This window comes from Thalassophryne amazonica, chromosome 17, assembly GCF_902500255.1.
Source record: "Thalassophryne amazonica chromosome 17, fThaAma1.1, whole genome shotgun sequence".
In the NCBI taxonomy this organism is placed as follows: domain Eukaryota; kingdom Metazoa; phylum Chordata; class Actinopteri; order Batrachoidiformes; family Batrachoididae; genus Thalassophryne; species Thalassophryne amazonica.
The window spans coordinates 68,707,874-68,723,483 of NC_047119.1; the positions used below are offsets into that span (position 1 = coordinate 68,707,874).

General features: G+C 45.3%; 1 protein-coding gene across 1 annotated transcript in view; it reads right to left on the minus strand.

Moving 5' to 3' along the window:
* Positions 1-15,610, minus strand: part of LOC117529136 (1-phosphatidylinositol 4,5-bisphosphate phosphodiesterase zeta-1-like) — a 153,619-nt gene that overhangs the window by 25,857 nt on the left and 112,152 nt on the right. Inside the window, exons 8-9 of the mRNA XM_034191835.1 lie at positions 6,239-6,355; positions 4,322-4,494 (exon numbers count right to left, since the gene is read on the minus strand). Of these exons, the coding sequence (XP_034047726.1) occupies positions 4,322-4,494; positions 6,239-6,355 (290 nt within the window). The remainder of the gene's footprint in view (positions 1-4,321; positions 4,495-6,238; positions 6,356-15,610) is intronic.

Genomic DNA, 15,610 nt, shown 5'->3' on the forward strand with positions numbered 1-15,610 from the left:
GGACTAGAAGGAGAGAGCATATCTCACCCATATTGGCCTCTCTTCATTGGCTTCCTGTTAATTCTAGAATAGAATTTAAAATTCTTCTTCTTACTTATAAGGTTTTGAATAATCAGGTCCCTTCTTATCTTAGGGACCTCATAGTACCATATCACCCCAATAGAGCGCTTTGCTCTCAGACTGCAGGCTTACTTGTAGTTCCTAGGGTTTGTAAGAGTAGAATGGGAGGCAGAGCCTTCAGCTTTCAGGCTCCTCTCCTGTGGAACCAGCTCCCAATTCAGATCAGGGAGACAGACACCCTCTCTACTTTTAAGATTAGGCTTAAAACTTTCCTTTTTGCTAAAGTTTATAGTTAGGGCTGGATCAGGTGACCCTGAACCATCCCTTAGTTATGCTGCTATAGACGTAGACTGCTGGGGGGTTCCCATGATGCACTGTTTCTTTCTCTTTTTGCTCTGTATGCACCACTCTGCATTTAATCATTAGTGATCGATCTCTGCTCCCCTCCACAGCATGTCTTTTTCCTGGTTTTCTCCCTCAGCCCCAACCAGTCCCAGCAGAAGACTGCCCCTCCCTGAGCCTGGTTCTGCTGGAGGTTTCTTCCTGTTAAAAGGGAGTTTTTCCTTCCCACTGTAGCCAAGTGCTTGCTCACAGGGGGTCGTTTTGACCGTTGGGGTTTTACATAATTATTGTATGGCCTTGCCTTACAATATAAAGTGCCTTGGGGCAACTGTTTGTTGTGATTTGGCGCTATATAAAAAAATTGATTGATTGATTGATTGTAGTTTTTCAGCAGCAGGATACCCTCACGATGGCTGACCAGAATAATATCAAACAGGTTTGATTTTCATTGGACCATATGATCGGCGATCAGGAGGTGGTCCTGAGATGTTAAACGCAACTTGTTACTCCATGTACATTACACGATGCAGGACGCGCGATTAACCTGAAACTCTGTCCAAAAAATTCCTGCATGAAAAATCATCTTGCATAGTGTAAAGCACGTTTTACAACATCATAAAACGTGCGCACATTCTCTCCACATGCAAAACATTTTGCGATGACACTTCCAGGGCTCCGTAAAAATGCACGGCTCCGTAAAAATGAACGGCTCTTTGAAAGGAACGAGCCATAAAGATCCAGATCCCCCTAAAAAGCCATAAATCCCATCTCTAATTAAAACTTAAAATAGTTTTATTAGTAGTTGTAAGTGTACCAGAGACAGTATTGGAATTTATCTGTTATCGGTTATCTGTAACTTCCGATACATTTTTGGGTGGTTTATTGTTTTATCTTTATCGAAGATAACTTTTCAGTTATCTGACTATCTGTTATCGAAGTTAATTTTTTGGTTATCTGTGCCCACCACTGCGGGTTGCAAAGGAAAACCCACAAATAACTTCAGCTGAAATACAGGACTCTGGAAAAAAAGTGGTGTGGCTGCTTCAAGATGCACAGCGCTGCACTTGAAGAAAAATGGGCTTCATGCTGGAGTCGCCAGAAGAAAGTCATTTGGAGTGATGAGACCAAAATTGAACTTTTTGGCCACAACCATAAACATCACATTTGGAGAGGAGTCAACAAGGCCTATGAGGAAAGGTAGACCCTTCCTAATGTAACGCACAGAGGTTTATCGCTGATGTTTAGGTGATGTGTGAGCTACAAAGGCAATGGAATCTTTGTCAAAAGTGATGGTAGGATGAATGCAGCATGTTATCAGAAAATACTGGAGGAAAATTTGCACTCATCAGCGCTGAAGCTGCACTTGGGACGTACTTGGACATTCCAACATGACAATGACCCAAGACACAAGACTAAGTCAAACTGTCATTGGCTACAGCAGAATAAAATGAAGGTTGTGTAGTGGCCTTCTCAGTCTCCTGACCACAATATAATTAAGCCACTCTGGGGAGATCTCAAATGTGCAGTTCATGCAAGACAGTCCAGGAATTTACAGGAACTGGAGGCTTTGTGCCAAGAAGAATGGGCAGCTTTACCATCAGAGGAAATAAAAAGCCTCGTCCACAACTGCCACAAAAGAGTCCATGCTGTCATTGATGTTAAAGGGGTACATGGCATTAAGTACTAGGGTATGTAAACTTTTGATCAGGGTCATTTGGGTTGTCATTATGATTTAAAAAGAGTAAAAAAAAAAAAAAAAAAAAAAAAAACTGGCATTAAATACATTTTTTTGTTGCAAGTTATTAATGTCCATACAATTCATGTTGTAAAATAATATAATTAGAATGAATGTATAAATGTTGCGGAACATAATTCTGCTCTAACAATAATATTGAAAGATCTCTGGGAACCCTTCTCACCACTGCACAGTTTAGTCCAGGCGCACAGGCGGCATGCTGCCCCACACACACATCCCAAACGGGATCTGACAGAAAGAGGAGGTGTTTAGTAGTGCTGAAACAACTAATCGAGTTAATTGATTAAAATCGATTATTAAAATAGTTGTCAACTAATTTAGTCATCGATTAGTTACTAAATAACTTTGTTTTACCGCAAATGTTTCGTTTCTTCCATATAATCAACCGAGCTTTGCTTTGAATCTTGAACCAATGAAGGAGTGCTTCGAGCTGCTGCTTTGTTGGTTTCATTTGTTTTATTTCGCTTTATCTTAATTTTCCCCCACTAAAACCCTAAAGAGCATATGCCTGTGAGGAATATTTACATTTATTTAATGTTAAACCGACCTGTTATGGTCTTCTGAAACAGTTGATAGATGTATTTTATAACCTAAAAATGGGACTGATGCTAACGCATTAGCATGTCTATGTCATTTTCAATGTTAAAGTTAGCATTAAGCTGCTGACATTTCAGCATGTTTGTGCATTTGTTTTTTGTATAATAATTACTGGCTCATCATTTGTTGTCGTAAAAGAGTCAAATGTATTACAAATTATAATATTTTTTATTTTTATTTATATATTAATAATAATAGCAACAATAATAGTAATAATAACTAATAATGCTACAATACAATTTTAGAGAAAGACAAAAGAACCTGATAAAACAAAACACAACAGAAAATATAAAACCAGCTAACAATGAACATAAATAAATGAATATAGAAATAAATAACTGTTTCCTGTGAACACCTAGTGACTCTTACACCTCCACTTCATCCCTGTTTTAAATTTAATGACAATTTGTTTCGGTCAAACCACATCTAAACTGTGTTTTAACACAAGAAAAAATAAAATGCAGTTAACTGCACATTTGTGTCTTTTTTCATAAAAATATCTTATTAAAGATCACATATTACACTTTAGTCAGGCCTTTAAAAATGCTTTTGTGGACTCTTGCTGTAATGCTTATAATCGGGTGAAACCTGATGGAAATCTCTTTGTGGTGTGTCGGTGATGTATGTATGTGGAAATAAAACAAAACATTACTGCAGGTATGTTTTTGACAAGAATATAACATCATAATGTTGTTGATGTTGCGTGTTAAAGGCCTTGTAATAATAACTCACTTAAATAATGGCAAAACTCACATGTAAGTAAAAAAAAAAAAAAAAAAAGATTAATTGAAAAAATAATTGACTGATTAATCGATTACTAAAATAATCAATAGTTGCAGCCTTAGTGTTTAGGCTGAAATGAGACATGTCTTTCCTAAAAAAAAAAAAAATCAAAGTCTGGATTTCAAAAAAGAAGAGAAAAAAAAAGGACAGGAAATGAAAACTAAATGAGGTAAAACAGTTGCTAAACAAATTCTTTGAAAAGTGAGGTGAGCTTGAAAACTAGCAATATTGAGTGGTGCAATTTGGTCTGACTCCCAGGTGTGACCTAAGGTGATGACCTATGATTTAGACCTGGTTTGACTACGCATTACAAATTTGGTGTTTGTGTTAATAAAAAAGAACGGGGGGAAATTCAATATGGCTAGTACCTAGGGCCCAGAATTTGGTGCTACGCCCCTGCCTCAGACTGGGGTGACGTTTCATCTTTCACCAGGACAATGACCCTAAGCACACAGCCAACATATCAAACGAGTGACTTCAGGACAACTCTGTGAATGGCCTTGAGTGGCCCAGCATGAGACCAGACCTGAATCTGATTGAACATCTCTGGAGAAATCTTTTATAAACTCTCAAATTATGACAGAAAGCAAAGAGAAATATCTATTTACGACACCTCTATAAATTATTCTCTTTCTCTCTCTCTCTCTTTACAAATAAAAGGGAGAATCTGAAAGCATTTTTAAACTTAAGACAAAATAATCTTGGTTACAAATGCCCCCCCCAAACACACACATACTGCCGTAACATTTCATGTTAATTCATATTTTTATAGCTCAGCTGTACCTTAAGCAGCAGGTATGTCAGCTCTGGGCTGTGGTTCCTACTCCTGGGATCAAAGTGCTCCTGACTGGACATAAGCACAGGTGGCTTTAGGGTGTATCCACAGCCCCCATTGTCTTGGAAACGGCCATCGTGCAGGTCCATATGTGAGCCCAGAGACTGGAAATTAAGTGCCACTGCAAAACACCACAGGGTAATTTTTTTAACAATAAAAATAAAAAGGCAAAGGCAAAACATTTTGAAAGAACAAAACTGAAAAAGTCTGAAGCTTGATTCAAACCGCATCTGTGGTCAGACTGCAGCGAATCCCGCTCAAACACAGCTCAAATCCAGACTGGGTTGAGCTGGATAGAAAACAATCCAATTTGTGCTGTTCAGATTCAGAAAACAAAAACACTATCTGTCTCCAATGAGATTCAGACTGAATTTCACTCAAACCAGAGTGCCAACCCCAGTCTGAACAGTTTCAAACTGAATGTGGTTCCTCTGCTGTGATTTAATTTCTTTTTCCATGTTTTCTAGGCTTTAATCTTATGTAATCTTTAAAATCATCCAAAACAGAATCTACAAGGTCTGTTAGAAAACTATCCAACCTTTTTATTTTTTGCAAAAACCATATGGATTTGAATCACGTGTGCAAATAAAATGTCTGAACGATTTGGAGCTTTGCTGCATCAAATTTTTCCAGAAACTGTGAGAGACCTCCAGGTGGACACCATTCAGAAAATTCAGATGGCTTTCAGGGACGATTTTATGGGGATTACACAGATTAAGGAGTGCTCCAGCCGGTTTAAAGACCGCCCACAGCGGCTGAGAGCGCGGCGCACTCCGAGCGCCGATCGACAGGCTAAAACTCCGCTGAAACAACCAGATGATTTCCAAAGTGAAGGCTTTGTTGATCCGGGACGTCGTCTGACTTCCACAGAAATGGCAGAAGACGTGGACATCAGCACTTTTTCGGCACATTCCACTGTTACAGGAATTTTTGTCATGGAAAGAGAAGCGGAGGGATGCGCCAAGGAACCGCTCATGGCTCGGACAAAAGCACCTCCGTGTTGGTCTCACAGGACGGCTGTCAGATGGCTTTTGGTGGCTTTTCAGTCGTGTGACCATCCGAGAAATTGTGGATGAGCTGGACATGCCCGAACATGTCCTGTGAGGCTTTATCACGGCGTTACTTTGCGCCATGCGGCTCCGTCCCGATGTGCGAATTTCTCCGCACGTCTGTCTCAATGTGCTGAAAAAGTGCTGATGTCCACATCTTCTGCAATTTCTGTGGTAGTCAGACGATGTCCCGGATCAACACAGCGTTCAGTTTGGAAATGAACGGCACATTCCACTGTTACAGGAGTTTTTGTCATGGAAAGACGAGCGGAGAAATTTGCGCGTCGGGAAGGAGCCGCATGGCGCAAAGCAACGCCGTGATAAAGCCTCACAGGACATGTTCTGGCATGTCCAGCTTATGTCAAGCTCCAAATCATTCAGACATTTTATTTGCAATAAAAATCCGACGAGAGGGGTGGACCACTGCTCACACAAAGCCTGCTCACAGGCGAATGACGCAACCAACACGCGTGAAAAAACTCTCGCATGCGCACGAAGGTTCAAGCTTGGCTGATGCAATCACACGTGATTCAAATCCATATGGTTTTTGCAAAAAATAAAAAGGTCAGATAGTTTTCTAACAGACCTCATAATTTAGTAAGCACGAACAATTTTTTTTGTTCGATAACACTGTGTGCTCTGCCATGAACCATAAACATGGACACTGACCTCACCAAGTTTGGGTCCATTTCACATTCAAGATTAATTGTGAAAATCAAGTTATGGATGAAATATCTGTGTTGTATATATGTGTACAAATTGTGTCATGATGTCTCTGTCATAATTTGGATGGGACACCAGCTCCCTCTGCCTCACCAAGCTGTGAGCCGATGTTCCAAAACTCCTGAGGGTTGTAGTTGGAAGAGGACAGCCTTGCTCCTGAAGGGTATATTCTGCTGAGGAACCTTTGATTGTGTTGTATAAATTCCATACCTGGAAGAGGATGGACACAGGAGTTATTTAAAAATGACACTCCACTGATGAATGCATCTAGCATAATCTAATGTATTAAAAACAGCTGTCTGTAATTCCAATAGTCATGAAGACGGATGAGCACGTCCCACAAAATATTGGCATTCCAATGTTTTTTTAATCCAATATCGCTGTGATGTTATCTCTTTATCTCTTATAATGATTAACAAGTTCTCTATATCTTTCATTGTCCCTGTCTGGTTTGCAGCAGATGTGGTATGGCTACACCATTTGAATGTGAAACATTAACACTCACCCTATGGCACTCTTGCAATGATATATCTGTATAAAATGTTTTCATTTATTTCCTTCTTATATTCATTTTACCATACGTCAGAGTAGTTATTTTAGTTGATCTGTGTGTAAACAGTTAATGCTAAATTAACTACCCAAAGTCAAAAGAACTCATAACAGTCCTACATACTCCCAGAGCCATCACGGGCGTCAGAAAGCCCTCTGAATCCCTGCAACTCATAGTGTGTGTGTCAAGCTCAGTGTTGACAACTGGCTGGACCTAAACACAGAACACAAACTCACAGATCTGTAGGCTTAACTCTTTTACTGGGTTGGTTAGCTGGGGTTGGTACACGGGAAGGCAGTCAGACAAGAGCAGAAGTACAACAATCATCAGACTAGAGGCATGGTCAAGAAAAACAAGCAGGTGTTCAAAAACACAATGAGGCAAAATGAAGCAAGGCAAAGATACAAGAAAAGGCTGGAAAGAAGGCTCAAGGCACATCGATCTGGCGAAGGGCCAGAGCACAAAGAGAGTCTTAAATACACCCAAGTCGTGAGCTGCAAATCAAGGACAGGTGTGAGGGGAAGCGACTAGAACTGGGCTGTGGTCAGACAAAGGGAAACGCCCACCAGCAAGAGAAAGCCAGAGAGAACCCAAGCAGAAAGCAAAAGGCAAAGAACCGACAACACCCAAAAATAAGACAAAATGTACAAAAAAACAGAGCACAAACAAAAACCTGACAGTATCCCCCCGTCAAGGGCTGATCCCCTGACGGCCCAGGAGCAGAAGGATGAGCAGCATGGAACTCCCGGACCAGAGCGGGGTCCAAAACGAGAGGGAATCCACGACCACTCCTCGGGGCCGTAACCCTCCCAGTCCACCAGTACGTGGTGGACTGGGAGGGTTACTGGTTACTGGTGGACTGCCGAGAGTCCAGCAGGTGGCGCACCACAAAGGTGGGCCCACCATCCACGAACCGAGCGGGAGGCAGGGGAACAGCAGGAGGGCACAAAGGGCTGGACCTAACAGGTTTGAGATGGCTAACGTGGAATGTGGGATGAACCCTCATGGACCTAGGGAGACGAAGACGGACAGACACAGGATTAATAACCTTGGACATGGGGAATGGACCAATGAACCTGAGAGCCAATTTGCGGGGCACGCCACTAAGAGGCAAGTGGCGTGTAGACAGCCAAACTTGTTGACCCACAGCATAAGCAGGTGCCATGGACCTCCCCCAATCAGCAGCCCTTTTATACCCCGCAGATGAACAGAGAAGAGCCTTCCTAGCCCGCTCCCAGGTTCGTCGGCATTGCAGGATAAGACTCAGGGCGGATGGAACAATGGAGTGCAAGTCTGTGGATGAAAACAGAGAAGGTTGGTGACCATAAACTACATGAAAAGGAGAAAAACCGGAAGAGGAAGTGGGGAGACTGTTATGCGCCAATTCAATCCATGCCAATTGTGATGACCCGATAGCGGGATGCTGAGATGAGAGGATCCAGAGTCCCTTCTCCAACTCCTGGTTAAGGCATTCGGTTTGCCCGTTGGCTTGGGGATGATAACCAGAGGTGAGACTGGCGGTGACTCCAAGCAAGCGGCAGAATTCCCTCCAAAACTGCGAGACAAACTGAGAACCGCAATCAGAAACTATGCCTTGTGGAAACCAATGCAGTCTAAAAACATGAATTAACAAAGCTTCTGCAGTTTCTTTAGCGGAAGGTAGCTTGACCAGAGGTACAAAATGAACCATCTTAGAGAGTCTATCGACCACTGTCATAATCACTGTGTTGCCCTTTGAAGGCGGCAGACCGGTAACAAAATCTACCGTAATGTGTGACAAGGGGTGTACAGGCACAGATAACAGTAATAAGGTGCCTGGAGGAGGGTGCGTGGATCACTTGTGCATAGCACAAACCTGGCAGGGGTTAACATATTCAGTTATGCTGGACAACATGTGAGGCCACCAAAATCGTTATTTGATCACGTATCCTGTTCTCTTGATACCTGGGTGGCACGAGAACCGACTGTCGTGCACCCAACGAATTACGTCACCCCTAAGAGCTGATGGCACAAACAATTTACCTTGTGGACACCGGGGGGGAGGTGTGTGTGTGTGTGTGTGTGTGTGTGTGTGTGTGTGTGTGTGTGCATCGCCCAAAGCTGATTTAACCCTGGATTCGACGTCCCAAATTATGGCGGACACAAAACACCTATCAGGGAGGATGGTATTGGGCCCCTCGGGTGTGTCAGAGTTTTCCCACTGCCTGGACAACGCATCAGGTTTACCGTTCTTTGACCCTGGGCGATACGATAAAGCAAAGTTAAATCGGCTGAAGAAGACGGCCCAATGGGCCTGCCGGGCATTTAATTGTTTGGCCGTGCGCATGTAAGCAAGGTTTTTATGGTCTGTCCAGATCAAAAATGGTTCTTGTGTCCCCTCCAACCAGTGGCGCCACTCCTCCAAGGCCACTTTAACCGCCAGCAGTTCGCGATCACCAGTGCTATAGTTGCACTCTGCAGAGGTAAGCTTCTTAGATAGGAAAGCACATGGATGTAATTTAGTATCAGAGGCCTTCATTTGGGAAAGTACTGCCCCGACTCCTACATCAGAAGCATACACTTCGACCACGAACGGACGGTTGGTGACCAGGAAGGAGTAGCACAGGGGCTGTGGTAAATTGTTGCTTTAGGTTCCAAAAAGCTTGGTCAGACTCGGGGGTCCAGTTGAATGGCCGCAGTGAGGAAGTTAAGTCGTGTAATAGTGCTGCGATCGTACTAAAGTTACGAATAAATTTGAGATAGAAATTTGCAAAGCTCAGGAACCTCTGTACGTCCTTACGATTGCTTGGGACTGCCCAATCTCATACCACCACAATTTTTCCAGGATCCATCTGGATCTCGCCCTCTGAAATTACAAAGCCCCAAAATGACACTGTGGAGCGATGGAATTCGCACTTCTCAGCTTTGGCATAAAGATTATTTCGGAGCAGGGTCTGCAGTACGGCACATACATGAAGCTTATGGGATTCATTATTGGGAGAAAAGATTAAGATGTCGTCGAGGTAAACAACAATGCATTTGTTCAGGAACTCCCATAGCAAATTGTTGACTAAATTTTGAAACACTGCAGGGGCATTTGTCAGACCAAAAGGCATCACCAGATACTCGTAGTGAATGGAAGGAGTATTAAACGCTGTTTTCCATTCATCCCCAGAACGGATTCTTACCAGGTGATACGCGTTTCGCAGATCGAGTTTGGTAAAGATCTTAGCTCCCTCTAAAAGTTCAAATGCTGAGGAAATGAGCGGCAAAGGATACCGGTTTTTTACAGTTATATCATTGAGCCCCCGATAGTCTATGCAAGGGCAGAGGGATCTGTCCTTCTTTTCGACAAAGAAAACCCCCGCCCCTGCTGGTGATGATGGACAGATTAAGACTGCCTCGAGGGATTCTTGGATATATTCATCCATAGTGGCAAGCTCTGGAGCTGAGAGAGAGAATAATTTCCCCCGTGGGGGAGTTTCTCCTGGGAGAAGCTCAATAGCACAATTGTACTTACGGTGAGGAGGCAAGGGCTTAGCTTTAGTTTTGCTAAAAACAGTGGCTAGATCATGATAACAGACCGGAACACCAGCAAGATCAGGAGTAGGATTACACTGAGTAGGAACGGGCTGTATTAAACAGGAACTCATGCATGTGGGCCCCCAAGCCTCGACTTTCCCCTTGGTCCAGTCTAAACTTGGCTTATGGCGTTGTAACCAAGGTGCCCCAAAATTACCGGGTGAGTCATTGTCAAAAATGTGGAAACTAATGGATTCTGAATGATTTTCTGACATAACCATGTGAACTGATTGGGAACGGTGAGTAATTTGGCCCAGCTCATGGCCATCCACTGCATGCACCACCAGAGGGCGTGAGAGCTTACAGTATACAATTTAAGGTAGAGGAACCTGGCAAGAGAAGACAGCAACATGTTAGCATCAGAGCTGGAATCAATGAACGTAGGAATAGATAATGAGGTGTAATCAGAAATCAATTTAACAGATATCACATTCTATGCAGAGGCAGAGGAAATAGAATTCTGACTCACCCGCAATACCGCTTTTGGCCACGTTGGGGCACCCTTTACAGCACAATTGGTTACCAAATGACCTGACTGTCCACAGTAATAGCAAAGTCCCTCCACTCGGCATTGCTCTTATTCTTACACTGACAGGTGGGTCCTCCCCAACTGCATGGGCTCCTCCAGACTACTGTGGGCTGAGCTGGAGCTGGCTGGATTGAGAGCGGTGGCGCGAACAGGGGGAGTGGACAAGTGCTGGGCGTGGAGAATAGCCTCTTGGCGCGGTCGGTCAGACAGCTGTCGAGCAGTCCGGATGGCAAGCACGATGAGTTGATCCAGGTCTTCAGGCAAATCGATTGCGAATAACTGATCCTGAATGTGGTCGGCCAGCCCCTGGATGAAAATGTCGTGGAGTGCTGCCGGGTTCCACTCACTTTTCGCGGCTAAGATGCGGAAGTCTATCGGGTAGTCGGCCACCCGGCGGCTGCCTTGTTTCAGCCTCATCAGAGAGCGCGCCGCCTCACACACCGGGGAAGTATGTTGGAATACCTCCTGTAAGGCACTGGTGAATGCTGACAGAGAAGTGCAAGTGGCCAAATTACAGCTCCATTCTGCGGTGGCCCACGCCGCGGCTCGACCAGAAAGGTGAGAAATTACAAAAGCAATTTTTACTCTGTCCATTGTAAACATGGTTGCCATCAGTTCAAAATGTAACTTGCACCGAGTAATAAATGGCTTCACGTCCCTGGACTCTCGGGAAAAATGTTCAGGCCGAGAGAGCTGGTTGCAAAAACTTGGTGCTGCTACGGAAGCCGGTGGGTCGGCAGATGGTCCCGTAAGTGGGGCAGATACGGGAGCCTCATCAGTAGAAGCTTGATGTTTCATTGTTGCAAGGAGCTGCTCCATTTGAGTGCTCACGGAGGACATAAATGAATCCTGGCATTTAGCCAACTTGCTAAACCCAGAGGTGAGGGCGGCAAGCTGGTCCTCCTGCTGAGCTAAGTGCTTGCTATGGTGGCAATCCGCCAACTGGTAAGCATTTGTGTCTGCTGCGTCCATTGTTGGCCAGATCAATCTATCAGGCTTGGTGTTGACAAGTGGCTGGACACAAATGCAAAACACAAACTCACAGACCTGTAGGCTTTACTCTTTTACTGGGTTTGTTAGCTGGGGTCGGTACACGGTAAGGCCGTCAGACAAGAGCAGAAGTACAACAATCATCAGGCTAGAGGCATGGTCGAGAAAAATAAGCAGGTGGTCAAAAACACAATGAGGCAAAATGAAGCAAGGCAAAGATACAAGAGAAGGCTGGAAAGAAGGCTCAAGGCACATCAATCTGGCGAAGGACCAGAGCAAGTGATGAGTTGCAAATCAAGGACAGGTGTGAGGGGAAGCGACTAGAAGTGGGGTGTGGTCAGACAAAGAGAAACGCCCACCACCAAGAGAAAGACAGAGAGAACCCAAGCAGAAAGCAAAAGGCAAAGAACCGACAACACCCAAAAATAAGACAAAATGTACAACAGAACACAAACCAAAACCTGACAGTGTGAGATTCTTGAGAGAACTTTGTGAGGGGTTTACAGTGCTGTATGAGGCATTCAGTGAAGTTCGAATGCAGCACAAATTCCAAAAATGTCTTATGTCTTAAAAAATGTTAAACTTAATTTAACATTGGTGTCACACCATTGTGTTAATTCACCTTTTGTTAACACCCATAGTTGTTGTGGGTAGAACCACTGAAGGATGAGGAATGGACCCCAGGATGCAGATAGCCAGACAAAGTAGGTAGGTGCAAAAGCAAGGTGTTTTAATGTCCCAGTGATAGTAAAATACAACAGTGTCAAAATTCTCCATGGTGACAGAATCCAAAACGCAGTAACGATTGACAAGGTGACAAGACAAAAAATCCAAAACCAACTGTCAAAAAGTGACAGTGAAAATGTAAAGCAAAAATGCTTCAAAGTGGCAAAATCCAAAAAGATGAAAAGTGAAAACCATAACTCGAAATACCAGCTGTTCAAAGTGAGAGTAACGTGACTTACAACAGGATGACTCAGAGGCACACAGGTAAAATGAGGATTGTGAACTGAAGGTTAAACAATCGACAGACTAAGAACATAAACCAAGGAGTAACTTAAGTACAAATGCACAACTTTTAACTTACCTTGATGAACATAAGGTAAGTTCTCTCATAGAAGGAGAGAGCATATCTCACCCATATTGGCCTCTCTTCATTGGCTTCCTGTTAATTCTAGAATAGAATTTAAAATTCTTCTTCTTACTTATAAGGTTTTGAATAATCAGGTCCCATCTTATCTTAGGGACCTCGTAGTACCATATCACCCCAATAGAGCGCTTCGCTCTCAGACTGCAGGCTTACTTGTAGTTCCTAGGGTTTGTAAGAGTAGAATGGGAGGCAGAGCCTTCAGCTTTCAGGCTCCTCTCCTGTGGAACCAGCTCCCAATTCAGATCAGGGAGACAGACACCCTCTCTACTTTTAAGATTAGGCTTAAAACTTTCCTTTTTGCTAAAGCTTATAGTTAGGGCTGGATCAGGTGACCCTGAACCATCCCTTAGTTATGCTGCTATAGACGTAGACTGCTGGGGGGTTCCCATGATGCACTGTTTCTTTCTCTTTTTGCTCTGTATGCACCACTCTGCATTTAATCATTAGTGATCGATCTCTGCTCCCCTCCACAGCATATCTTTTTCCTGGTTCTCTCCCTCAGCCCCAACCAGTCCCAGCAGAAGACTGCCCCTCCCTGAGCCTGGTTCTGCTGGAGGTTTCTTCCTGTTAAAAGGGAGTTTTTCCTTCCCACTGTAGCCAAGTGCTTGCTCACAGGGGGTCGTTTTGACCGTTGGGGTTTTACATCATTATTGTATGGCCTTGCCTTACAATATAAGGCGCCTTGGGGCAACTGTTTGTTGTGATTTGGCGCTATATAAAAAAAAAATTGATTGATTGATTGATAACATTTGCATAGAGAGGATTGGGTGGCGGTCGAGGGCAGGTGGCCCGGCAGCCCAGTCCATGCTCAGAGCCCCTGGCTGTTGGGACGTGGAAAGTCACCTCGCTAGGGGGGAAGGAGCCTGAGCTTGTGCGGGAGGTTGAGAGATACCGACTAGAGATAGTCGGGCTCACCTCCATGCACAGCTTGGGCTCTGGTACCCAACTCCTGGAGAGGGGCTGGACACTTCATTTTTCTGGCGTTGCCCACGGGGAGAGGCGGAGAGCTGGGGTCGCATTGCTTATTGCTCCCCAGCTCAGTAGTCATGTGTTGGAGTTCACTCCGGTGAACGAGAGCGTCGCGTCCCTACGCCTTCGGGTCGGGGACAGATCTCTCACTGTTGTCTCGGCCTACGGGCCGAGCAGCAGTGCAGAGTACCCGACCTTCTTGGAGTCCCTGGGAGGGGTACTAGATAGCGCTCTGACTGGGGACTCCATTGTTCTCCTGGGGAGAACACGGCCTCCCCGATCTGAACCCGAGTGGTGTTCAGTTGTTGGACTTCTGTGCTAGTCACAGTTTGTCCATCACGAACACCATGTTCGAGCAAAAGGGTGTCCATAAGTGCACGTGGCACCAGGACACCGTGAGCCGGAGGTCAATGATCGACTTTGTAGTCGTATCATCTGACCTTCGGCCACGTGTCTTGGACACTCGAGTGAAGAGAGGGGCAGAGCTGTCGACCGATCACCACCTGGTGGTGAGTTGGATCCGCTGGGAGGGGAGGAAGCCGGTCAGACCTGGCAGGCCCAAACATATCGTGAGGATCTGCTAGGAACGACTGGCAGAACCCTCTGTCAGTGAGGTCTTCAACTCTCACCTCCGGGAGAGCTTCTCCCAGATCCCGGGGGAGGTTGGAGACATGGAGTCTGAGTGGACCATGTTCTCCACCTCCATTGTTGATGCGGCTGCTCGTAGCTGTGGTCGCAAGGTCTCTGGTGCCTCGCGGCGGCAATCCCCGAGCCCGGTGGTGGACACCGGAAGTAAGCGATGCTGTCAAGCTGAAGAAGGAGTCCTACTTATCTTTGTTGGTAGGTGGGACCCCAGAGGCAGCTGACAGGTACCGGCAGGCCAAGTGTGCCACAGCCCGTGCGGTCGCAGAGGCAAAAACTCGGGTCTGAGAGGAGTTTGGGGAGACTATGGAGGAGGACTATCGGTCGGCCTCAAAGAGATTCTGGCAAACCGTCCGACACCTCAGGAGGTGGAAGCAGCTCTCCACCAGCACTGTTTACGGTGCGGGTGGGGAGCTGTTGACCCTGACTGGGGATGTTGTCGGGCGGTGGAAGGAGTACTTCAATGATCTCCTCAATCCCATCACGTATTCCGAAGAGGAAGCAGAGACTGGGGACTCAGAGGCGGACTCATCCATTACCCAGGCCGAAGTCACCGAGGTAGTTAGAAAGCTCCTCGGTGGCAAGGCTCCTGGGGTGGATGAAATCCATCCTGAGTACCTTAAGTCTCTGGATGTTGTGGGACTGTCTTGGCTGACATGCCTCTGCAACATCGCGTGGCGATCGGGGACAGTGCCTCTGGATTGGTGGTGGTCCCTCTGTTTAAGAAGGGGGACCGGAGGGTGTGTTCCAACTATAGGGGGATCACACTCCTCAACCTCCCCAGTAAGGTCTATTCCAGAGTACTGGAGAGGAGAATTTGATCGATGGTCGAACGTCGGATTCAGGAGGAGCAGTGTGGTTTTCGTCCTGGTCGTGGCACACTGGACCAGCTCTACACGCTCCATCGGCTGCTCGAGGGTTCATGGGAGTTCGCCCAACCAGTCAAATCAAATCAATTTTATTTATACAGCGCCAAATCACAACAAACAGTTGCCCCAAGGCGCTTTATATTGCAAGGCAAGGCCATACAATAATTACGGAAAAACCCCAACGGTCAAAATGACCCCCTGTGAG